Source organism: Carex rostrata, chromosome 28 (genome assembly GCF_964058835.1).
Source record: "Carex rostrata chromosome 28, lpCarRost1.2, whole genome shotgun sequence".
NCBI lineage: Eukaryota > Viridiplantae > Streptophyta > Magnoliopsida > Poales > Cyperaceae > Carex > Carex rostrata.
The window spans coordinates 2,078,677-2,105,503 of record NC_135945.1 but is presented as its reverse complement, the minus strand read 5'-3'; the positions used below and the strand labels follow the sequence as shown (position 1 = coordinate 2,105,503).

Sequence of the window (26,827 nt, the reverse complement as noted above, 5' to 3'; positions counted from 1 at the left end):
ACTACTAGAGTGCTCGAAACACCTTCAATTGGAGTGTCGTATTAGGGTTGTAAATGCCCTATAAACTTGTCATACAGACACTACTAGAGTGCTGCAAACACCATCAATTGGAGTGTTGTATTAGGGTTGTAAATGCCCTACTATATTGCCATCTAGAGACACTACAGTAGTGCTCCAAACACCTTCAATTGGAGTGTTGTATTAGGGTAGTAAATGCGCTATTATCTTGCCATATACAAACACTACTAGAGTGCTCCAAACACCTTCAATTGGAATGTTGTATTGGGGTTGTAAATGCCCTATTATTTTTCCATATAGAGGCACTACTAAAGTACTGCAAACACCATTAATTGGAGTGTTGTAATAGGGTTGTAAAAGCCGTATTATCTTGCCATGTGAAGACATTACTAGAGTTCGCCAAACACCTTCAGTTGGAGTGTTTTATTAGGGTTACAACTACACTCTTATGTTGCTATCTGGAGTCACTAATATTGTGCTGCATAGACCTTCAATTGAAGTGTTGTATTAGGGTTGCAACCACCATCCTCTTGCCATCTGGTGACTACTAGTGTGCTACAATGACCTTCAACTGTAGTGTTGTATTAGTGGTGCAACCATCTTTTTCTTTTGCCAAATGGGGAAACTACTATAGTGTTGTAAAAATCTTCAATTGGAGTATTGTATTTGGTTTACAACTGCCATCTTCGCTTGCCATCTAGAGACACTACTAGATTGTTGCAAAGACCTTCAATTGGAGTGTTTTATTGGGGTTGCAACTACCATTTTCTCTTGCCATATGGAGGACATTACAAGTGGGTTGCAATGACCTTCAATTAAAGTGTTGGATTGAAGATGCAACAACCGTCTTCTCTTGCCATATGGAGACACTACTCGTGTATTACAAAGACCTTCAATTGGAGTATTGTATTGGGAATGCAACTACCCCCTCTTCACTTGCTATCTGAAGATACTACTAGAGAGCTGCAAAGATATTCAATTGGTGTGTTGTATTAGGTATACCTACCATTTGGAGACACTACTAGGTTGCGGCAAAGGCTTTTAGTTAGAGTGTTATAACCATTGTCTTCTCTTGTTTTCTAGAGAAACTACTAAACTGTTGCAAAGACTATCAATTGGAGTGTTGTACTAAGTCTACAACTACCCTCTATTCTTGCCATCTCGAGACACTACTAGAGGGCTAAAAAAGACTTTCAATTGGAGTATTGTATTGGGATTGGAACTACCCTCTTCTCTTGCCAAATAGAGACACTACTAGAGTGCTAGAATGATCTTCAATTGGAGTGTTGTATTAGGGTTGCAACTACCATATTATCTTGCCATCTTAAAACACTACTAGTATGCTTCAAAGACCTTCAATTGGAGTGTTATATTTGGGTTGCAACTACCCTCTTCTCTTGCCATATGGACACATTACTAGAGTGTTACAACGACCTTCAATTAGAGTCTTATATTAGGTTTACAACTACCCTCTTATCTTACCATCTTGAGATACTACTAGAGGACTGCAAATATTTTTAATTGGAGTGTATTGGGGTTGGAACTACCCTCTTCTCTTGCCATATGGAGACACTACTAGAGTGCTACAATGACCTTCAATTGGAGTGTTGTATTAGGGTTGCAACTACCCTCTTGCCTTACTATATGGAGACACTACTAGTGTGCTTCAAAGACCTTCAATTGGAGTGTTGTATTTGGGTTGCAACTACCATCTTCTCTTTCTATACAGACACACTACTAGAGTGTTATAATGACTTTCAATTAGAGTATTGTATTAGGGTTGCAACTATCATATTCTCTTGCTATATGGAGAAACTGCTATAATGCTGCAGAGACCTTCAATTGGACTGTTGTATTGGGGCTGAAACTACCATCTTCTCTTGCTATATGGAGAAACTGCTATAATGCTGCAGAGACCTTCAATTGGATTGTTGTATTGGGGCTGAAACTAATAGTCTACTCTCATATGTTGTATTGGGGCTGAAACTACCATCTTCTCTTGTTATCTAGGCATCTGGGTACACAATTAGTCTGCTACAAATATCTTCAATTGAAGTGTTGTATTAGGGGTGCAACCACCTTTTTCTCTTGCCATATGGGAACACTTCTGGTGTGCTGCAAAGCCCTTCAATTGGAGTGTTGTATTAGGGATACAACTACCCTATTATGATACCTTCTAGAGACACTTCTAGAGTGCTTACAAACAACTTCCAGTGCAATATTGTATTAGGGTTGCAACTATCCTATTTGGTGGCCATCTTGAGATACTATTACTATGCTTTAACTTCAATTGGAGTGTTGTATTTGAGTTTCAATTACCATCTTCTCTTGCTATTCAGAGACACTACTAGAGTGTTACAATGACATTCAATTGGAGTGTTGCATTAGGTTGCAACAATCCTCTTCTCTTGCTATATGGAGACACTAATAAAGTGCTTACAAATACCTTCAATTGTAGTATTGTATTAGGGTTGCAACTATTGTATTATGTTGCCATCTAGAGACACTACTAGTGTGCTTCAAAGACCTTCAATTGGAATGTTGTAATAAGGATGATCTGATGAGTAACGACTATTTTGGCTACGCATTTTGCCTATACAAAACAAAAAAAAACATTAATTAACTAAACCCTAGTTTAAATTAATTATTCCCTAATTTAAGAAACTATTTAAAATAACGATTAAAATAAACAGAAAATAAGGGGGAGAAGAGTGATCTAGCATATAAATTAATGACTTCGGAAGATGAAATGTTGATCTTTGTTCATCGATTTTGGGAAGATAAAATTTGGAGTGAACTAGTGCAATACTTAATTTGGGGTTATACTCAAAAGCTCTGTGGAGATAAATCGATCGACCTAGGGTATTGGAATATATATAATATAATAGCATCACCATTGTTTCAACATATGGAGCATATAGTGTATACTATACCCAAGGTTGTAATTATTTACAAAGCGTTGCCCCTGGAATATACCATCGGTTCAATATGGTAACAAGTTGTTATTGCTTTGTACTATCACCAATGAATAATGTACACAACAGATGGTAAAAGTAACCCCCCTTAGTGCCATCTTGTTTAGCTAAACTAATGTTGAATAGTCGCTCAATACTAACTGTTAGAAAAATTAAACCGATGGAAAAGGAGGTGGCGCATCAACGCCATCGGTTGTTTATACCTAACAGACTATGAAAAGTTTAAAGTAATTACAGCGCTGCCACTCGTTACATACACCATCTGTGTGGAAGCACATGCGATGGTAAATGAGCAATAATAAATGTGTTTTTTTTGTAGTAGTGTATTAATGTATTGAATTTTAGATATTTGCAAAATCATATGAACTTTATATATTTGCTAGTAATTTTCTTGATTCTTGTCCTTTTCCCTCTATCAATTGGAAATGGTGAATCGAGCTATGTAAATTGATTATTGCTTTCAAATTGAGTCAGCAATGTTGCTAATAGATATTTGGAGCATCTACCTCTAATTAAGATTAGTTGATATTTTTCTTCGTTATTAATTGGTATATGGAGGATGCCAGTATAAAATATGTAACCTACTTTGCTGTTTTTATCCTGAAGAAAGACTAAGCATGACATGATCTCTAATCTACTATGTTAAATTTAAATTCTTTTATATGGTAATAGTAAGCTTATCTTATAATCTGAAGACCAATTTCTTTTTTGTAGCATTTTAAAACATTGAAATTATAAAGTAGCTTGAAGTTGGGGAAAAGTCAAAACTAGCTGAAACTAGGGGTGGCAACAAGCTGGCTTGATCCAAGCTAAGTCCTAGCTCAACTTGTTAATTCTAGACAGAGCTATATAGTTGATCAGCGAGTTGGATCTAGGGCATCCGAGCTAAAACCTCAGCTTGAAATCGTAACAAGCTAGTCTGAGCTTGATTGCGAGCTGACAAGCTGGCTCATTGGGTCTGGCTGGATCTTGTTTTCAGAAGAAAATGAATTCTACAAACTTTTTGAATCAAGCTGAATTAAGCTGGACCGAGCTAGACAATATAAAATGCACATAAATTCATACAAATTCACAAATTGATACCTAACCGAACTAGCTTGCGAGCTGATGAGCAAGCTAGGCCCCAGTTTGAACTTGTTAATTCTGAACTAAGCTAGTGGAGAGCTGGCTCATTAACAACTCGATCCAGTAACGAACGAGTCAGGTACAAGTCAAGATCGAGCCATGAGCTACAAGTCTTTTTGCCACTCCTAGATGAAACGTAGATCTAATATGCATTCCAGCTATGGGCCAGGCGAGATGCAAACTAGCTAGGTCTGGGTCTCACCAAGTGAACACCAACATAATTTACGTTTCACCAAGGGTGAAACGCAGAACTAATCTGAGTTTAACGCATGTTAAATATGAAACATTCTATATTTCATATCATGATAATTTAATGAACGGTAAAACTTGCCTCAAATTTTATTCTTTTTGGTGAATATGTATAATATGTATATCATATAAATGTTTCTGTAGTTTGTCAGAAATTTCAATTTATATAATATTTTGAAAGATCAGAATTATGAATTAAATTAATTTGTTAATTATCACTTCATTCTACCTATATTTAATTAAATCACCATAGATCTATTAGTCGGTATCCAACTCCTTATTTATGCAATAATTATCCATAAATTCGGAGCTTTTCAATAATTAAATGAATATCTTTGTCGTTGTAGGCGAATATCATGATCATGAGGAATTAATATAACCACGTTTTGACCTTGCAAGCCACACAGCCTTAATTAAGATCATCGATCCTATATTGCCATGAAAATAAAAATTGTGCATATATATATATATACCAATACAAAATATTAAATGAATATCATGAACTAGGTGGAAAATAACAAGATAAGGAAAGAGTTTAAAGTAATTAACAAAACAGTAATAATTCAAATATAAAATAAGTAATAATTCAATAGCTTTTGTACAATTTCAGTTTGGCTTCTTATAGCCTTCCTTCACCTTCCAACAGTCACACCTCAATATTAATACTACTTCCAAAAGTATTTTGTTAACCTTCTAAAGACTCACAAAACACACGTTGAAGCAACATAATACTAACTATATATATTCTCCAAAAATACTTTAGGCACGTTTGTTTGACCATGATGCTTCATGTTTCTGAGAAAACTTACAATTGTTGTAACATACCTTGTAAGCATTTTACACAATTTTTAATCACTTGAATTGAAATTTGTATGTGAAAGTTAAGTTGAAAATACAAACATGTATCAATATGTCTAGAGAGCAAGGTTCAATGCTGATCCGAATTGAGTTAACATCCTCTAGATAAGACAATCAACTTGATCTGAACAAGATCACATTATTGCTAATGCTGCTGACATGACATGTGAACATTATTGGAATTATAGCCTGTTTAACACTACTATTAACTTTTCCATAATAATACAAACACTACTACAGAAATGGTCATTGTACACTGCACATTCTACACGGATTTGATAATTTTACCTAAAAACCGTGGAGAAATTCTAATTTTTTGGAAGTCCGAAATATGTGTGGGATCTCTACACGGATGTTTACTAAAGAATCAGTGTAGAAAGCCGTGAGAGAGCTACACGGACGTTTATCAGGAAATGTACATGGATTATTATTTAAATAACAGTGTAGAAAGCCTTGAGAGAGCTCCACGGATATTTAATTAAAGACCGGTAAAGAAAGGTCGGCATTGTACACGGATGTTTGTTTAAATTAAAGTGTAGAAAGCTTGTGAGAGCTACACGGCCGTTTCATAAAACGCCGTGTAGAAAGGTGTCAATTATACACAGTTTTTTGTTTAATTAATAGTGTGGATAGCTGTTAGAGAGCTACACGGACGTTTAATAAAAAAGGCCGTGTAGAAAGGTTATTTTAGGGTTTTGGTAAAGGGCGCGCCTTTTCCATCACCAAGTTGGTTATATAAAAGGCCTTCTCCTTCCAGCGCCGATTTGATCAATTCTCTCTCTCTCTGTGATCTGATAATTTCAGAGGTTGATGAAAATCATGTTTTAATAAAGAAAGAGCTGATCAAATAAAGAGTTGGATGAAGATCTTCGAAAAAAAAGGAAGAGGTGAGATGAAGGACCTCCAGAGCCGGATGAAGAGTCGACTCTGAAGGTTCTTCATCCATCTCTTCCCTTTTTTTTCGAAGATCCTTCATCTAACTTTTTATTTTCACCTAGCTCTTTATTTATTAAAACATGTATCTTCATCCTCCAAAAGAAAAGAACCCTACTGGATAATTTCAGAGCCAGCCGGATGAAGAGTTGGAGAAGGACCTTCAAACCGGATGAAGAGGTGGATGACGAAGGACCGTCAGAACCGGATGAAGAGTCGAATGAAGAGTCGGATGGTCCTTCGTTTGGCTCTTTATTTGACTCTTTATCTGGCTCTGACGGTCCTATTGATGAAGAGTTGGTCATATAAAAGGCCTTATCCTTCCAGGGCCGATTTGATGAATTCTCTCTCTCTGTGATCTGATCATTTCAGAGGCGGATGAAGATCATGTTTTAATAAAGAAAGAGCTGATCGAATAAAGAGTCGGATGAAGATTTTAAAAAAAAAGGAAGAGGAAAGATGAAGGACCTTCAGAGCCAGACGAAGAACCGGATGAAGAGTCGAATGAAGAGTCGAACGACTCTTCATCTGACTTCGAAGGTTCTTCATCCACCTCTTCCCTTTTTTTTTGAAGGTCCATCCAACTTTTTATTTTCAGCTAGCTCTTTCTTTATTAAAATATGTATCTTCATCCTAAAGAAAAAGAACCCTACTGGATAATTTCAGAGCTGGCCGGATGAAGAGTCGGATGAAGAGTTGGAGAAGGACCTTCAAACCGGATGAAGAGCCGGTCTGATTTGTGCGCTAAAGTGTTTTTGGAGGATAATTTCAGAGCCGGATGAAGAGTCGGATGAAGGACCAGAGCCGGATGGGGAGTCGATGAAGTGTCGGACGATCTCGTCCGACACTTCATCCGACTCTCCATCCGATTCAGAGTGTCCTTCATATATCCACCTCTTCCAGTCCTTAATAGAATTTTTTAGTTTATATGGATTTAACTTTTGTAATTAATGCTCAATAAGAATTTGTAATTTTTGTATAAATTAGTGTTATTGAATTTTTTGTTCAAATTGCTATGTATGTTTTGGAATTGTGGATTTTAAATGTCTTCCTCTGTTTTGGAAATTGTTTGTTTTGCTATCCGAAAAACATTTAAAAAAAATACAATGCTACACGGACGTTTAATAAAGCGCCGTGTAGAAAGGTAGAATAAAAAAAGGTTTTTCGTTTTAATTAATAGTGTAAAAACAATTCTACACGGCTGTTTATATAAAAGTCCGTGTAGCTCTCTCGACTTTCTACACACATTTATAGCTAAATGTCCGTGTAGAAAAGTTTAGGGTTACAAAAAGCTTCTTCGAGCAGGCTTCCAGCGCCGTTTTGATCAATAACTCTCTCTCTCTCTCTATATTGAATTGGTCTGATTTCTGGGCACAAGGATTGAGACCGGAGCTGAGATATTTGAAGTTAATTTGCATTTCTCCTCTCTATCCTGCTAGGTTAGTCTTCCTCTTTTCTGTCGCTAATTTTCTGGTACTTATTATTGCTTAATTATTTAGGTCAATTATTTATTAATGCATTCATGCTTGATCTGTTTAGGTAATGTAAATAATTAGTGTATTGCTGTCCAATAACCGACCTATTGATGCTTTTAGGTCTATGCCCGTTCAAAATTAATCTAATAGGGATTAATTTTGGATAGTCCCCCGTTTGGGACTGCTCTTTGAATATTGTGTCTCATTTAGGATGTGAACACATATTAGCGGGATTTAATTAGTGTTTGAGAAAAATTCGTCAGCATTTCTCCTTATCCCAAGGACATGACGGCTGTTACCTTCAGTGTCCCCCCCGGTATGTTTCTACACGATGGCAGGGAGGTCGTGCTGCCTCTCACAGAATTCAACGACTTTCTACAGGGCGCCTCGTCAAGCGATAAATGGCTCGATGTGGGAGTCATCACCGTTTTCCTCATGTTAGTGACCAATCAATTATTTATATCATGTGTATAGCACTCAAATATACACTATAATGTAAAATGATGATTTTTCAGGTTCCTAGTCCAGAAATGCCGTGAGACCGCATCGAAAGCATGCATGCTTGATCTGTTTAGGTAATGTAAATAATTAGTGTATTGCCGTCCAATAACCGACCTATTGATGCTTTTAGGTCCATGCCCGTTCAAAATTAATCTAATAGGGATTAATTTTGGATAGTCCCCCGTTTGGGACTGCTCTTTGAATATTGTGTCTCATTTAGGATGTGAACACATATTAGCGGGATTTAATTAGTGTTTGAGAAAAATTCGTCAGCATTTCTCCTTATCCCAAGGACATGACGGCTGTTACCTTCAGTGTCCCCCCCGGTATGTTTCTACACGATGGCAGGGAGGTCGTGCTGCCTCTCACAGAATTCAACGACTTTCTACAGGGCGCCTCGTCAAGCGATAAATGGCTCGATGTGGGAGTCATCACCGTTTTCCTCATGTTAGTGACCAATCAATTATTTATATCATGTGTATAGCACTCAAATATACACTATAATGTAAAATGATGATTTTTCAGGTTCCTAGTCCAGAAATGCCGTGAGACCGCATCGAAAGCATGCATGCTTGATCTGTTTAGGTAATGTAAATAATTAGTGTATTGCCGTCCAATAACCGACCTATTGATGCTTTTAGGTCCATGCCCGTTCAAAATTAATCTAATAGGGATTAATTTTGGATAGTCCCCCGTTTGGGACTGCTCTTTGAATATTGTGTCTCATTTAGGATGTGAACACATATTAGCGGGATTTAATTAGTGTTTGAGAAAAATTCGTCAGCATTTCTCCTTATCCCAAGGACATGACGGCTGTTACCTTCAGTGTCCCCCCCGGTATGTTTCTACACGATGGCAGGGAGGTCGTGCTGCCTTTCACAGAATTCAACGACTTTCTACAGGGCGCCTCGTCAAGCGATAAATGGCTCGATGTGGGAGTCATCACCGTTTTCCTCATGTTAGTGACCAATCAATTATTTATATCATGTGTATAGCACTCAAATATATACTCTAATGTAAAATGATGATTTTTCAGGTTCCTAGTCCAGAAATGCCGTGAGACTGCATCGAAAGGTAAGGTGAACTTGTGTGCACTTTTGGACCCCGGCATAATTAATGGAAACATGTTGGAATGGTATGAGGATGATTGTGTCGACTATTTGCGTAAAGCGATGCATCATGCTCGTGGGGATCAAAAGAAATTTCTTCTCCTGCCATACCACCAAAGGTAGGTTACTTGTAACCCTTAATTGTTTATATTTTCAGTTAAAGAATTACACAATGAACCATAGCAAACACTTGTGTCACCATTACATGCTGAAATATATATGTCACTAATTTTATGCTAAAGTACTACAATTCTTCTCCCCCCACAGCTCCCACTGGTGTTTGTTGGTGATTGTGCCACTTGAAAATACGATTTATGTCATGGATTCAAGCCGGCCCGACAAATCCATCACCACTCACCAGTCCAAAAGAGTCATGCCTGTTATAATTAAGTAAGTTATCTAAATATCACTTGGTTTGATTTTTTTTTTTATAATTGTGGAATTGCTAATTACAGTCACTCAATTTTGTAAGGGCTTTTCGGCAATATCTTCAAGAGGGTGGAGTGCAAAGCACGGGTAAGAGCAGAAATAAAATGAATGGGCTCTGGAAGGAGGTGAGCACACTATAATTTTATAATTTCATATTTTTGGGTTCAAAAATTTATTGTCATTCTGACATAGGCTGCTGAATGTAAATTTCAGTGCCCGCAACAGATTGGCGGTTGGGAATGCGGTTATTACACGATGATTTTTATGTTTCACTTTGTTGAGAGCATACAATTCAAATGGCCTGCATATCCGGTATGTAATTCATATGTTTTGCCTTGACTTGTCCATACAATTAATATTGATTTCCTCTAAACTTGTTTTATTAGTTGCATTGTTATAATTGCAATAATTTATTTCTATAAAGCAAAACAGAGATGTAGTTGCCATATTTTTGTAACTTGCATGTTTTGAATTTTTTGTAGTATTCATCAGAGTTAAAGAGTTACTCCAAGGAGCAGTTAGATCAGTTTAGATGTATGTGGGCATATTTTTTTATAAAACAATTTTGTAAACCAGAATATGGATTTGTATGATCTTTGTATAATTTAGTGTACATGAATTTTGTATTAATTTTTGATATAATTTGGAAATTTCGAAAATTTAGGGGTTTTGGTATTCTTATTTTGGAAATTCTCTGTTCTGGAATTGATCTGATTTTAAATGGCTGGCAAAACTGGAGGCTAGCCAAAAAAAAAGCAAAATTTTAAAAAAAAAACAGTAGTTCAATTATACACGGACATTTTAAAAATTATCCGTGTAGAAAGGTTTTTTCACATTAAAAAAATAAAGAAGAAAATTAATACATAAAATTAAATATTAAAAAAATATTAAAAAAATAAGAGAGCTACACGGATATTTAATTATATATCCGTGTAGAAAGGTTTTTCCAAATTAAAAAAATAAAGAAGAAAATTAATACATAAAATTATATATTAAAAAAATATTAAAAAATAAGAGAGCTACACGGATATTTAATTATACATCCGTGTAGAAAGATCATTCAATATTAAAAAAATATTAAAAAATAAGAGAGGTACACGGATATTTAATTATACATCCGTGTAGAAAGGTTTTTCCACATTAAACAAATAAAGAAGAAAATTAATACATAAAATTATATATTAAAAAAATATTAAAAAATAAGAGAGCTACACGGATATTTAATTATACATCCGTGTAGAAAGATCTTTCAATATTAAAAAAATATTAAAAAATAAGAGAGGTACACGGATATTTAATTATACATCCGTGTAGAAAGGTTTTTCCACATTAAAAAAATAAAGAAGAAAATTAATACATAAAATTATATATTAAAAAAATATTAAAAAATAAGAGAGCTACACGGATATTTAATTATACATCTGTGTAGAAAGATATTTCAATATTAAACAAAATTTAAAAATAAGAGAGCTACACGGATATTTAGATAAATAACCGTGTAGAAATCTAATTGTACACGGCTTTTTATGTAATAATCCGTGAAGCTCGGTTATGGAGAGCGCCAGTGTCAAGGATTTGTAAACGGCTGTGTATGTAATAATCCGTGTAGCTATTCAGTAATTGTACGCGGTAAATATCCGTGTGTATATATACAAGGATTTCTAAACCGTGACAGCCCACGCGGCGGGAAATCCGTGTAGCTCGCTTGTTTCTGTCCGTGTATAATCACTTATTCTGTAGTAGTGAAAATACAAAAAAAGCGATACTTATTCTAAACATGTGTAGGAATCCGCAGCATGCCATATTCATTTTCACTTGATATCTGATTTTTTGAAAAACTTAAAATTGCTATCAATATTTTTCACTTGATATCAATTTTACTGTCTTCGAAACCCGAAAATATTAAGGAAGCGATATATCGAAAATATGAAGATACATGCAAATATTTTATTCCTAGTACTGCATCAGTTTTCCTAAGGCCGTTACAAGCATTTAATTAGTTTGTGATTGTAAATGTTTACTGAGTCGGGACACTTCCATGTCGATTAATTTGGGGATAGATAGGTAATTTAGTGTTGTAATTAGTGTTGTAAAATTATTTTCTTCTATATATGTGTGATTGTAAATGTTTTTGGTCTGTTTATTGTTTAATTAATAGTCTTTTTTTTTTCTCTCTTTTTCGCGAATAGCTATCAAGTATGGATTCTAGCCCATTATAAACAACATACAAAAAAAAAAAAACCTTACAAATCATACACTGTTATTTCGCATGAACCGTGTACAATTGTAATCATACACATATTTTCTATAGGAACCGTGTATGACTTCCCTGAATCATACACTGGTGTCGTATAGTAACCGTGTATGTATCTGAAGAGATTATACAAATCATCCAACTGTTTTTTTTCTCCTGTTGTAGCGCCTTTTTTGGAGAACTGTTCACAGTTTCTTTAGAACAACCGAGTATATATTCAAAGAGATCAACACCCTTTTAGGATTGTCGTACACGGTTCTAGAACCGTGTAATATTTATCGACACTATGTGCTCGTACGTACACAGTTGCGGATCCCTGTGTAATCAGTGTAGTAGTGAACATTTTACTGAGAGAATTTATTGTTTCATTTTATTTATTGATGTGCAGATCAATAAATTAATTGTTATTCTACTTTTAAGACGTCAAATTATTTTTTCAATAATTAGTGACACTGCACAAAAAAAGAACGCTGAACAAAACATTTTTTATGAACAAAAGTTATTTTTGTTCCTTTAGAAAACAAGTTTGATATGCACTTCTAAAATTACCTTTAGAAAACCAAATAATTTTTTTAAAAGAAGGTGGAAATGATGTTAGAAAAAGCCGAAATCAACCACAAAGATAGAAGAAACAGAAGTTACTGAGATGGAAAAAAAAGAAGAAGAAGAAGATGATAAATTGATAATTCATCGGATCGGAGGACTAAACTCCTGTCATGTGGTCCTTGGCGCAAGAAAGTGGTTCCTGTGGGCTCCACCAAGTGCTTTGAGTCTACCTCGTAAATGCTCAGTCAGCAGACACGTTACATCCTCGGACATTACTACAAAGTACAAATGAATGGTTTTATGGAAACTACGCTCTAAATTAAACAAGCATTTAGTTTCATTTATGAGGGTCAACTAATTTTCTACGAGAGACTTTGATATTTTGAGGTATTGATTCACAATTCACAATCTCGTCATAAGTTCATCACTATCCACGAAAGATTCCAGCACCTACCCCTTGCTGTCAATTGGAGAAAGTAGGTACAATATTAATGTCACTATTAATTGTGACAATTTAATTTGGTCCCAAAGCAGGTGCTGCCAAAAATGTCACTATCGGATCCCCAGACACATGTTAGCAGGAAAATCCTGTCCATCACTAAGTTTAATCAATTTCTAATTAGTTTGTATCTAATTAATGTGTTTTATTAGTGTTAATTTCTAAATCACAACTTTCCGTTAATTATACCTTATTATTGAATTAATTTATTAGTTGAAAGTTAATTTGATCAATTTCTTTAAAACAACCAAGATAAAACATGTTCTTGTAAAGTATCTAATAAAAAATAGTGAAAGTTAAAAGAAAATAAAATTTATCATAAGTTGTCAAACATTCATGTAAAACATGTTCTGAACATTAAATTATGTTTTAATCTCAAGTTTTTCGAAGTGTAAAAATGGACATATAACAGTGGACTTACGTTGTTGTTTGAACTCTTTCGCAAACTGCCACTTAATTCAAAGAGAGTTTGGGTAAAAGATCAAACAACAATGCACTGTCGTGTACCATTTGTACACGGCAAAAAACTTGGGTTCAAAACACTCATGATTTAATTTTAAGAACATGTTTTGCATGAATTTTGGACAGCTTGTGACACACATCTCATTTAATAAACTACTTTACATGAAACAATAACACAACAATTAAAAAACAGATGACAAACATCAACATATAAAATACAATTAATACTGCTAGTTGTTTCTTGAGAATCAAAGATATTTTTGTCTCATTTCAGTATCTTGCAACTGTCTGCAAGGTTTTATATGAGGATTTAACTTACGTTACTTAAATTGTCAGTGTTGTTGCACCAACCTATCCATTAATTATATTATGAACATGTATAAAATTTCTTCTCAGATTCTTTTTGATCTTCGAAAGCTTCACAATAGTCGGCTTAAGACATCAATTGCAATAAGGATGATATGATGAGTGACGACTATTTTTGGCTACTCATTCCGCTTATAAAAAATAAAAAATATTAATTAACTAAACCCTAGTTTTTAAATTAATTATTACCTAGTTTAAATAAATTATATCCTAATTTAAGAAACCATTCAAAATAATAATAAAAGTAAACATAAAATAAAGGAGAAAAGAGTGATCTAGCATACAAAATAATAACTCCGGGAGATGAAATGCTGATCTTTGTTCGTTGATTTTGGAAAGTTAAAATTCATAGCGAACTAGTACAATACTTAATTGGAGACATACTCAAAGGCTGTGGAGAGATAAATTGATCGACTTAGGGTTTACTGGGATATATATATAATATAACAACATCACCATCGGTTCAACATATGGAGCAGATAGTGTATACTAGACCCAAGGTTCTAATTATTTACAAAGCATTCCCCTTGGAAATATGTCATCAGTTCAATATGGTAATGAGTTATTATTACTTTGTACTATCACTAATGGATCATATACACAACAAATAGTAAAAGTAACCCTTTCAGTGTCATCTTAAATCGATATTGAAGAGTTGTTCAATACTTATGCTCATAAAATTAATGTACCTAAGCAATAAGATGATGCCAAATATACTGACAATTTAAAATGCGAGCACCACTATTGAACTGACAATTTAATTTGGTCCCACAGCAATAAGATGATGCCAAATGTCACTATCTGGATCTCCAGCCACATCTTAGCAGGAAAATCCTGTCGATCACTAAGTTTAATCAATTTCTAATAATTTGTATCTAATTAATGTGTTTTAATAGTGTTAATTTCTAAATCACAACTTTCCGTTAATTAATACCTTATTATTGAATTAATTGATTATGTCCTCGATATCTTGACCTTCCCTTTGAGACTTAATAAAACAAACAAAAATTTCACTTCTCAACACCAACGAACGATAAGAACAAAGGAAAGAAGAAAATAAAAAAAAATAATAGAAGCCCTCATACATAATTTTTTTTATAATTTGTATATTTAATCAAATTAAAACATGTAACAGAAAATGACTTCCATATTTATTGAAATTATTTTATATTTTGCCTTCTCTTTGTACCCAACAAATTGTCAGAATTGTATTTATAGTCAAATAAAAGCTTGATAATAATATATACACAAGCATTTATAGAATAAAAAATTTGATAGTTTTTCAACTCAAGAAATTTTTCGAGATTGCTTAAGCTAGCCTTAGCAATTCTCTTTTAACAAATTAGAGGTAAGAATAGGATAAGTCAGGCACGGATATTACTCTATTTCGATTCGTATCCTAAAAGTATTCAGATCCGAATTTTGATCCATATACTTATTGTTATCAAACCGGATTGGATCCGAATCCAGAGACCATATATAGTAGTAGACATTATGTGTCTAACTAGTATTATCGGAGGCGGGTACATGTCACAAGCATTTGAAGAACACTCTATTTATTAAATGCGACTATAATTTCTTAAAAATCTCACATAATATATTATTATAAACTAAATTTAATAAAAGCTTCTATATGCTAGATTTTGTGGAATTGTTGCAACATGCCTAGTACAGGAAGCCGAAGAGTAAGCTAGTTTTTTGTTACAATAGTTGCTAGAGGTCTTGTTGACAGCAGGTCAGGATCTTCAGTGAACTCCTTCCCGACTGCATATCATGCATTTTCGTTGGAGCCTTCAATAACATCTTGTGAAACTTGGATATATAGTATTTTCAGGATTTGATTATTAATTGTTTGCTAAGGAAGTTGGTGTGGTGATTGGGGATCTCATGCTGTTACAAAAAGGTATTGGAATTAGAGAATTATGTTTTGAGCAATGTTATCAGAACTGGACCGGACATCGACCCCGTAAATCTTTGGTCTAGCAGTTTACTGGTCGGACTGGTGGGTCAACCGATTCAATTGCTGGTTATTTAAATACTATGTAAATGAATATACTGTGATTATTATAAAATATTATATTTTGACATAGAATTCGTAAGAATTCACATATTCATATTCAATAATTAATGTAATATAAGTCCAAATTTAAAAAATATTTTAAATTTAGCATCTAAATAAAATAATAATATTTATTTATTAAAAATGACTGAAAGTTTTTCTTTACCGTATAACAACTCAAAATTTAATTTTTGATAACTATTTATTTACTTATTTTATACTAACAATAAATTATATTCCTAACGAAAAATAGATGGATGTTTATAAAAGTTGCAAAAAATAGGATGAATAATAAAATAATAACCATTTTTAGTTTGAAAAAAAAAACATATATGAATACTGAATAGACATAGTTTTTATTGATTCTTTTTCAATATCCAAAATATTAAGTGTCTTTTGTGTAAATTATATATGAGTAAACAAATACTAGCACCTTTTTGGTGGTTTCCCATGTGATTAGTACGAAAACTGAACTAGTCAGTCTCTCTCTTATTTAATGGACCAAAAAATATTGGAAACATAGATTAATAACAATGAAAAGGTTTTCGAATATAGATTAATAACAATTAAAACATAATTTAATGTTCAGAACATGTTTTACATGAATGTTTGACAACTTATGATAAATTTTATTTTCTTTTAACTTTCACTATTTTTTATTAGATACTTTACAAGAACATGTTTTATCTTGGTTATGTTTTAAAGAAATTGATCAAATTAACTTTCAACTAATAAATTAATTCAATAATAAGGTATAATTAACGGAAAGTTGTGATTTAGAAATTAACACTAATAAAACACATTAATTAGATACAAACTAATTAGAAATTGATTAAACTTAGTGATGGACAGGATTTTCCTGCTAACATGTGTCTGGGGATCCGACAGTGACATTTTTGGCAGCACCTGCTTTGGGACCAAATTAAATTGTCACAATTAATAGTGACATTAATATTGTACTTGCTTTCTCCAATTGACAGGAAGGGGTAGGTGCTGGAATCTTTCGGGGATAGTGATGAACTTATGACGAGATTGTCAATTGTGAATCAATACCTCAAAATTAATATCAAAGTGTCTGCTGGTAGAAAATTAGTTGACCCTCATAAATGAAACTAAATGCTTGTTTAATTTAGAGCGTAGTTTCCATAAAACCATTAATTTGTAGTAATGCCCGAGGATGTAACGTGTCTGCTGACTGAGCATTTACGAGGTAGACTCAAAGCACTTGGTGGAGCCCACAGGAACAACTTTCTTGTGTCAAGGACCACATGACAGGAGTTTAGTCCTCCGATCCGATGAATTATCAATTTATCATCTTCTTTTTTCTTTTCTTTTTTCCATCTCAGTAACTTCTGTTTCTTCTATATTTGTGGTTGATTTTGGCTTTTTCTAACATCATTTCCACCTTCTTTTAAAAAATTTATTTGGTTTTCTAAAGGTAATTTTAGAAGTGCATATCAAACTAGTTTTCTAAAGGAACAAAAATAACTTTTGTCCATAAAAAATATTTTGTTCAGCGTTCTTTTTTTGTGCAGTGTCACTAATTATTGAAAAAATAATTTGACGTCTTAAAAGTAGAATAACAATTAATCTGCACATCAATAAATAAAATGAAACAATAAATTCTCTCAGTAAAATGTTCACTACTACCCTGATTACACAGGGATCTGCAACTGTGTATGTACGAGCAGATAGTGTCGATAAATATTACACGGTTCTAAAACCGTGTACGACTATCCTAAAAGGGTGTTGATCTCTTTGAATATATACTCGGTTGTTCTAAAGAAACTGTGAACAGTTCTCCAAAAAAGGCGCTACAACAGGAGAAAAAAAACAGATGTATGATTTGTATTATCTCTTCAGATACATACACGGTTACTATACGACACCAGTGTATGATTCAGGGAAGTCATACACGGTTCCTATAGAATATATGTGTATGATTACAATTGTATACGGTTCATGCGAAATAACAGTGTATGATTTGTAAGGGTTTTTTTTGTATGTTGTTTATAATGGGCCAGAATCCATACTTGATAGCTATTCGTAAAAAAGAGAGAAAAAAAGAGACTATTAATTAAACAATAAACAGACCAAAAACATTTACAATCACGCTAATTTTGTATTTTGTACTATTATGGAAAAGTATCGCTTTTTTTTTGTATTTTGTACTATTATGGAAAAGTTAATCGTAGTGTTAAACAGGCTATAGTTCCAATTATGTTCACATGTCATGTCAACAGCATTAGCAATAATGTGATCAATAATGTGATCTTGTTCAGATCAAGTTGATTGTCATATCTAGAGGATGTTAACTCAATTCGGATCAGCATTGAACCTTGCTCTCTAGACATATTGACACATGTTTGTATTTTCAACTTAACTTTCACATACAAATTTCAATTCAAGTGATAAAAATTGTGTAAAATGCTTACAAGGTTTGTTACACCAATTGTATGTTTTCTCAGAAACATGAAGCATCATGCATGGTCAAACAAACGTGCCTAAAGTATTTTTGGAGAATATATATAGTTATATAGTTAGTATTATGTTGCTTCAACGTGTGTTTTGTGAGTCTTTAGAAGGTTAACAAAATACTTTTGGAAGTAGTATTAATATTGAGGTGTGACTGTTGGAAGGTGAAGGAAGGCTATAAGAAGCCAAACTGAAATTGTACAAAAGCTATTGAATTATTACTTATTTTATATTTTGAATTATTACTGTTTTGTTAATTACTTTAACTCTTCGGTCAACTTGTACAAAAACTGAAATTGTACCAAACCCTCTTGGTGAGCACATCACACCCTAGCTTTACTCATATTAATTAATTATAAATAATTGTATTAGCGTTGTATTGGGTATTTCTACGGGTATTGTGTCGGTTCAGTTATGGTTCGGATAATTAAATCAATCAAATATCCAATCCATTATAATATCGGTTTCGGTTCGGATCCAAATCGGATATGTAAGTATTAATTTTGTAACCGTATTGATAATTTAACTGGTTATATTTTATGAACCATATCCTATTTAAATTAACTTGATCCAGATTAGTTCCGGTTCGGTGGCGGATCGGTCTCAAATAAAAAGATAAAAGTAGCACCACTAGAGGCGGAGCTATGTTGTTACAGGGGTAGGCAGTTGTATATCCCTGGATTTGAAAATTTAAATCATACCCCATGTAAATATGGGCCTCTGCCTACCCCTGAGATACAATTTGCCTACCCCTAATTTGATCTCATCCCTCGGTATAATCAGCCTAATTGTTGCAAGGGTTTACATTTAAAGGATCTTATTTCTATCTCTCTTTCCTTCGCCAGAAAATTTTAGCTTTTTTGTTCTTTCTCTTCCCGTTGTTTTTCAAGATTAAATGAGGAAGATGATTCCCTTAAAGTATTTAATAATGGTTTACATGAACCATAAAAGAAGTTGTTAAAGGGTCCTTGTGAACCATGCTTACACAAAACCACACAGAAGGAAGCGGGGGCCACTTGTAATATTTAATGAGAGAGAAACAGCTCCCTTTTTCTGCTCTACTCTTGGAATATAATTCTATCATAATTTGTTTTTTTTCTCCAATTCTACGTACCCATACATCTCTGTTTCAATCATATTTCATGTTTTTTTTTATTTCTCTTTTCTTTTTAATCCTTTTCTATTTTATTTTTTCTTAATCTTTTTGTAATACATTAGAACATTAAACAGGTAGAATTAATTACTATAATAAATTTGTAGAAATTTAATACAAATAATCCACGAGTACTAATATCAAATTATTTAATTAGTGTCTGAAATTTTTTGTGTAAAAAGAAGTCTTTTACCAATTTTAATTTTTAATAAAAAATACTAATGATAAATTAAATAATAATAATAATAATAATAATAATAATAATAATAATAAATAAATAAATTTTTTTTTTTTGCCTACCCTGATAAAAATCCTGGCTACGCCACTGAGCACCACTATATACCACTTGAAAGGCTATTGAAAGCTGTTAAACCCAAAGTTTTTATTATATAAGGCAAGGTGTATTTACAAGTGCTTGACACAATTGCTCGGCTCTCTTCCTGAGAGTAGACACTAAACTTAATTACGAGTGCATGATATATAGATAACCAAGAGAGGAAGAAAATGGTGTCTGTAATGGAGTCCACCTTTGTGGTTCCATCTGAGGAAACCCCTAGAAAGAAGCTCTGGTTATCAAATTTTGACCAAGCTGCACCACATTTATACACATGCACGGTATATCACTATAGGAATAATGAAGCCAGGGACTTCTTCTCGATTGAGATCTTGAAGGCTGCTTTGGCAAAGACACTAGTGCTCTTCTACCCCCTCGCTGGACGGTTTTTGATTGGCGAAGGCTGTCGCAGAGTGGTTGATTGCAATGCTGAAGGTGTCCTGTTTGTTCTGGCCCAGTCGGATCGCAGTTCTGATGATATCAATTTCCAACCTTCGCCTGAGCTAAGAAGCCAATTTGTTCCGAGTGTGGTATCACCTTCTCTTATGTGTATGCTTCAGGTATAGAAAATTAGATTTTCACTATAAATACAAATATATTGGAACCTCATTTAGTTCAATCTCTCTCTCTATGATGTAAAAGCAAAGATTTTGAAAGAACACAAGGACTTATTTTTTATGTGTAAACATTTTGGCTCTTCAAGCCAACCAAGGATATATATATAGTGAGTGGCTAAGATCAAAATGGTAGTTCTTCAGCCATGGTGTGTGAAATAAGTTTTTTATTATTTATTAAAATTAGTGATTTTCAAACTATCTTAATAAATAATAAATAAATTTTAAAAAAAATGTAAAATTTGGCCTCCAAGCACATTTTAATATAGAGATCACATCTAACAGCTTAATTCGATCGACTGTTTGAACTTTGAAAATTAAAAAACCAATTGGTAGAATAGGGTCTCCACAACAAACATTTTGATATTAGCCAATATATTTCTCTATCTCTCTCTCTCTCTCTATATATATATATATAGATAGAGAGATTGGCTAATATTAAAACGTTTATTTCGTAGCTTTTTTCGATTTTCAAAGTTCAAACAGTCTATCAAATTTTACATTTTTTTATTATTTATTAAGTCAGTTTTAAAATCGATTTTTAAACTAGCTTAATAAATATCAAAAATTCAAAAAATGTAAAATTTGGTCTCCAAGTAAATTTTAATATAGATTGAATGTTGAACGGTTTGAATCGATTGTTTGGGATTTGAAAATGTAAAAATTCTTAAAGTTTATTCCAAGGTCGGGGAACAAATATTTCCACGTCTTGTACTTGTCATCATCATTTTAATCGAAATGTTGGTGCTACTGTGTGCAGATAACATATCTGAAATGTGGGGGAGTTGTGCTAGGAACTGCAAATAATCACGTCTTAATTGATGGTCGGAGCGCTTTCCATTTTTTCCAGACATGGGCTAGTATTGCTCGGGGTTACCTTAACAACATCATACATCCCTCCTTTGACTATACTCCACTTCTTGCCCGTTCTCCAACATCTATCACCTTTGATCACCCTGAGTATATAAACGACCAATTGAAGCATACATCGACCCCATCTATCTCTTGTGTTACAACCAAGTTCAAGATCTCGAATGAACAAATTATTTTCCTAAAATCTCAGTGCAAAGAAGGGAGTAGTACCACTAGAGTTTCTACCTTCTGTGTTGTGGCTGCACTTATTTGGAAGTGCTACTGCCTTGCGCAAGAACTTCCTCTTGGCATTGAGACACACCTCTTGTTTACAGCAGACATACGTGATCGTATGCACCCACCATTACCCAAGAATTTCTTTGGTAACGCCGTCATCAGAAGGTCTGCCACTGCTCAAGTATCGGAGGTCAGGTCCAATCCAATTAAAATTGTAGCTAATACTGTGAAAGCTGCAGTTGATGGGATTACGGATGAGTTCATTCGATCCTTCATTGACTACGTGGAGGTAAACAAAGATAAGGGATTATTCCCAGTAAGAGAACTGCCAAAGTCCGATCTGCGCATTACTAGCATTTCTGGAATGCCAGTGTATGATGCAGATTTCGGATGGGGTGCCCCACAGCTGATGACATGGGCTGAGGCAAATGGAAATAGAGTTGTTTACATCATCAACGAATCAGGAAAAGATGCTGGACTAGCAGCTTATGTGTTGCTCGATTATGCCACCATGCAAAAGTTCAAGAAGGTCTTTCAGGAGGAATTGTGCTTTGACAGTACGTCTTCAAATTAAGTTGATATCCTGATGTCGTCTGCTCAATGAAAACTAGTCAAAATTATGGAGAACTTTCTGTAATTTCTGAGATTTATGGTGTCGGTATATTGGCACTTGTATATCTTTAATTCTATGAATGCAAGGATTTTATTTAATTTTTTTTTTTTTTTTTTGCGAGAATAACGCCCATAGGAAAAAGCTTTATTAATCACAATCCTTGAGAGATTACATATATTTCATAAAACCTCTATAGTATCCTTCCCAGAATCTATACAACTGTGATAAAGAAAACTGAAAATTTGGTATGTGAAATCCTTACGATCCCATACAATCCCTGTTCTTGAGCCTAACTTTGGTAAAATATATATCGGCCTCCCCATTCATCTCTCTACTGACATTTCTGCATTTAAAACCTGAGTGTTCCTTCATCAGTCGCCAAGTCAGCATGATATCATCAAATGTGCGCCATTCAACTTCCAAAGGTGGTAGCAGACCCAAAACTGCCTTAGATTGGGTCAGATTATCAGTCCAAAACATGCATGATGATACACCACACGACACCATATATATCTCGCATGGCTTCTAAAAGAGCCTTTACTTCAGACTGCAAATAAAGGACAGGATGACATTAATCCAGCATTTAGAACCTGAGTGTTCCTATTTTGACTCCTAAATTACATTTCCTAGCAGTATTAGTGCCGAGCGGAGCCAAATGGAGTCGAGAGTGCGATAACATCCTGGTAAGTAGATCTGATCGTTGTCGAAGTGCAATGGCGATCGAAGAAACAAATCTGGTCGTGAAGCGAGATTGAAAGTAAATTTTAAAATTAAGTATGAATGTAAATATTTACTGTCATGTTACATGAGATAAAATTTAAAATTTTGTAAATAATATTTTCTTATCAATACTAGTTAAGTACCCTTGCAACGGGAATTGAAATATTATTTTTATTATTTTTTAATATGATTATTTTTTATTCAATTTCTTCATTATGTGTGAGTCAATAATAAGAGCAAATGATAATCTTATCGGTTGATAATATATTATTTGTAGAGATAATTAATTAAAAATACATTAGTCAACATATATATTATTTGTGGAGATAATTAATTGTAAATAGATATCACACGTATAGTGACTCTTGCATAATACACTTGTTCTTCACATCTATACACTAAAAACTTGATATTGGACAGGCATATAGTTCACATGTTACTGTCCCATCCATATAAATTGACCCCGGTTCTATCCGTACATACAAATTTTTAATAAATAACTTGCTAATTTACTCCCTTTGAAATTAAATAACAAAAAAGCAACTCTCATGTACCTTATCGGTTACAAATTCTTTAGCTTCTGATTAGAAACCCAGCTTTGAGAAAATAACAGAAAAAACAAGAAAAATTACAGAAGTAGAAGAAAAAGGAAAATAGGGACCCTAATGTAAAGATTACATTCTCAGCCTATTATAATTGTAGTTCTCCTGTGATACTGGTACGTAGATTGCCTCCACTGTTCATGCAGCACACAGATTACAGAATCAAAACAGAATTGGATATGGTTTGTGCGCTGCATGAAGCCAAACCTGCTCTGTTAAAATCTTTACCCAACAAAACCTCAATTGATTCTAAATTATACATCAATTAACCCTCAATCATGTAATTATATCTAAATTAAGCCATAATTTAAGCCAATAAACTAGTAAATGAAATAGATATCCGAGGCCAAAATATATGAATAACAATGAACAAAAAATGGATATCTTAAATAAGCTTCTATGCTGTGACGTGAGGTGGCCCACCAAGTCCATCCCAACTCTTCCCATACACAGGACAAATCTATTACACCAAAAAAAAAAAAAAAAAATCAACAAAATAATACCATGTGATTTTCTTCTACTATTTTCCAATTAACAGTCACTGAAAATTAGAAGTTAAGCTTTGTACACGTTGGTACTGTTATCCCAATTGCTAAATTTTTTTAACTAAGCCCTAGTTTTTAAATTATTATTATTACCTAGTTTAAATAATAAGATTGATGATGTAAATTAATTTGTGCTATCATTTTGTACGGGATTCTGAGATATGGCAATTGATGCCTTGGTATCAGAAAAGAGCTTAATTCATTCCTTCTTCGGGTCAAACCCGAGTTCACTCAATATCCACATCAACCATATTATCACATCCATACACTCTTTCTCTTTCTTTCTCTTTTTATCCAATAATTTTGATGAATAAAAAATTCTCAATCAATTATATGTACAGGTGCAAGGTCTCCATCATTACGAAATCCATCTTTCTAAATATAGTCTGATCCAGGGTCATGTGCCATGTGTATGAGTGTTTGTTACCTCATCAGATTGTTATAAATTCGCAATCAATTATATGTACAGGTTCATGCATCGTTACGAAATCCATCTATCTAAATTAGTGTATTTATACTCGGGCGGGTACGGGTACCCCGGGTATACCCGTCTCGGGTACGGGTACGTCTCGGGTATGGGTATACTCGGGTACAAGGGTATTCGGGTACGGGTCTGGCGGGTATAATTTTCAAAACCCATACCCTACCCGTCCTATACCCTTACCCGTGTACCCTTGACAGGTAAGGCGGGTACGGGTAGGGCGGGTACGGGTTTTTTTTTTTTTTTTTTTTTTTACTGTTTTTTTTTTTGGTTTTTTTGTTGGTTTTTTTTTTTCTGGTTTTTTTGTTTTTTTTTTTTGTTGGTTTTTTTTGTTGGTTTGGGGGGAAAAAAATCAGAATTTTTGAATTTTGAAATGGATGAACAGTAACTCGGGTATACGGGTACTCGGGTAGTCGGGTACGGGTTTAGTCGGGTACGGGTTTAATCGGGTACGGATAAACTCGGGTAGGGTATGATCGGGTATTGGTCCAAAATAACGGGTCCGGTCCGATTTTTGCCCGTACCCGCGTACCCGAGTACCCGACCCATACCCGAGCTCGGGCACGGGTACCCCGGGCAGCGGGTACGGGCGGGTATACCCGACCCGGGTTTTTGCCAAACTCTAATCTAAATATAGTCTGATCCAGGGACATGGGCCATGTGTATAAGAGTTTGTTACGTCATCAGATTGCACGTACAGTCAACTTTATTTTCTTGCTGTCATGTGATATTTACGATTGTGCCATGTGGCGATGTCATGCGGTGGGAAAAGTTATTTCAAAATTAAAAAAGTTAATGAATGACATTTTGGTGCATGCACTGCTACAGAAATACAACTATAGACAATCTAAAAAACTAATTAATGATGCACTGTTAATAATAATTTATGAGAAATAAACTAAATAATACACATTTTCAATGAAACTTTCTTTTTGTTTTTATTTTATTTCAATGATAAAATATGAGTACATGCTTTTTACAAGAGAGAACATCCTCCTCTTATAACAGAGATTATGAAAGCTAAGGCATATACCCTTTGCCCCTGATGTACCTTCTTTATTATATTGTATATATCTTCTTCTATATTTGAATTAATACAAAAGAAAATATAATAAAAGACAAATCTTTCTCCAGTTAGCATAAAAGATTACTCATATCAACACTCCTCAAGTTGGTGCGTAAATATCCATTATACCAAACTTATTACGATACTCATGAAATGTTGCACTTAAAATGCCCTTTGTTAGAATATCAATCAATTGATCACTTTTCCTTACAAATGGTAGATAAATGACATGTTTCTCTAGATTTTGTCTTATGAAGTGTCTGCTTTGTGTTTCTATTTTGTACAGGATTCTGAGTTATGGCAATTGATGCTTTGGTATCACAAAAGAGCTTAATTCATTCCTTCTTACGGGTCAAACCCGAGTTCACTCAGTATCCTCTTCAACCATATTATCACATCCATACACTCTCTCTTTATTTCTCTTTCTTTCTCTTTTTATCCAATAATTTCTTTGAATAAAAAATACTCTCTTTCTTTTTCTTTTTATCCAATAATTTCTATGAATAAAAAATTCTCAATCAATTATATGCACAGGTGCAAGGTCTCCATCATTACAAAATCCATCTTTCTAAATATAGTCTGATCCAGGGGCATGGGCCATGTGTATGAGTGTTTGTTACTTCATCAGATTGTTATAATTTCTCAATCAATTATATGTACAGGTGCATGGTCTCCATCATTACCAAATCCATCTTTCTAAATATAGTCTGATCCAGGGGCAAGGGCCACTTGTATGGGAGTTTGTTACTTCATCAGATTGTTATAAATTCTCAATCAATTATATGTACAAGTGAATGGTCTCCATCATTTCAAAATCCATCTTTCTAACTATAGTCTGAGTCAGGGGCATGGGCCATGTGTACGAGAGTCTGTTACGAGTCAACTTTATTTTATTGCTGTCTTGTGATATTTACTATTGTGCCACGTGGCGATGTCATGCGGTGAGAAAAGTTATTTCAAAATTAAAAAAGTTAATGAATGACATTTTGGTGCATGCACTGCTGCTACAGAAAACACAACTACACACAATCTAAAAAACTAATGATACACTGTGAATAATAATTTATGAGTAATTAGTATCGTGTCCGTGCATTGTAACGGAGACATATTATAAGATTGAATAGAATATGACAAGACTTTTTTATTTAAAATTCACACAAAATTAATAAAAAAAATAAATGAAAATAAAAACAAATTAAAAAAAATGAAAATCCAAATAATAAATAACAATAAAAGAAACAACAACAAATAAAAAAAAATCAAATATAACATGAATT

General features: G+C 33.8%; 2 protein-coding genes across 2 annotated transcripts; both read left to right on the top strand.

The window, feature by feature from the left end:
* Window positions 1–6,299: 6,299 nt before the first annotated feature.
* LOC144545494 (uncharacterized) lies at window positions 6,300–13,050 on the top strand. Its single transcript, XM_078294063.1, has 7 exons — window positions 6,300–6,458; window positions 9,184–9,362; window positions 9,511–9,633; window positions 9,716–9,797; window positions 9,886–9,984; window positions 10,155–10,206; window positions 13,007–13,050. The coding sequence occupies exons 1-7, from the start codon at window positions 6,300–6,302 to the stop codon at window positions 13,048–13,050; spliced, it is 738 nt and encodes a 245-aa protein (XP_078150189.1).
* A 6,860-nt stretch (window positions 13,051–19,910) lies between these two features.
* LOC144545433 (hydroxycinnamoyltransferase 4-like) lies at window positions 19,911–22,398 on the top strand. Its single transcript, XM_078294009.1, has 2 exons — window positions 19,911–20,380; window positions 21,195–22,398. Exons 1-2 carry the CDS (start codon window positions 19,991–19,993, stop codon window positions 22,095–22,097), a joined length of 1,293 nt encoding a protein of 430 aa, XP_078150135.1. The 5' UTR covers window positions 19,911–19,990; the 3' UTR covers window positions 22,098–22,398.
* The last annotated feature ends 4,429 nt before the right edge of the window (window positions 22,399–26,827 follow it).

What these genes read in the sequence shown, in the direction of transcription:
- LOC144545494 (XM_078294063.1), top strand. Translation starts at nt 6,300, where the DNA reads ATGAAGAGTTGGAGAAGGACCTTCAAACCGGATGAAGAGGTGGATGAC. An exon ending in GTCCTATTGATGAAGAGTTG is followed by an intron (nt 6,459 to 9,183) that starts GTCATATAAAAG and finishes TTCCTAGTCCAG; the next exon opens with AAATGCCGTGAGACTGCATC. An exon ending in CTCCTGCCATACCACCAAAG is followed by an intron (nt 9,363 to 9,510) that starts GTAGGTTACTTG and finishes CTCCCCCCACAG; the next exon opens with CTCCCACTGGTGTTTGTTGG.
- LOC144545433 (XM_078294009.1), top strand. Translation starts at nt 19,991, where the DNA reads ATGGTGTCTGTAATGGAGTCCACCTTTGTGGTTCCATCTGAGGAAACC. An exon ending in CTCTTATGTGTATGCTTCAG is followed by an intron (nt 20,381 to 21,194) that starts GTATAGAAAATT and finishes TACTGTGTGCAG; the next exon opens with ATAACATATCTGAAATGTGG.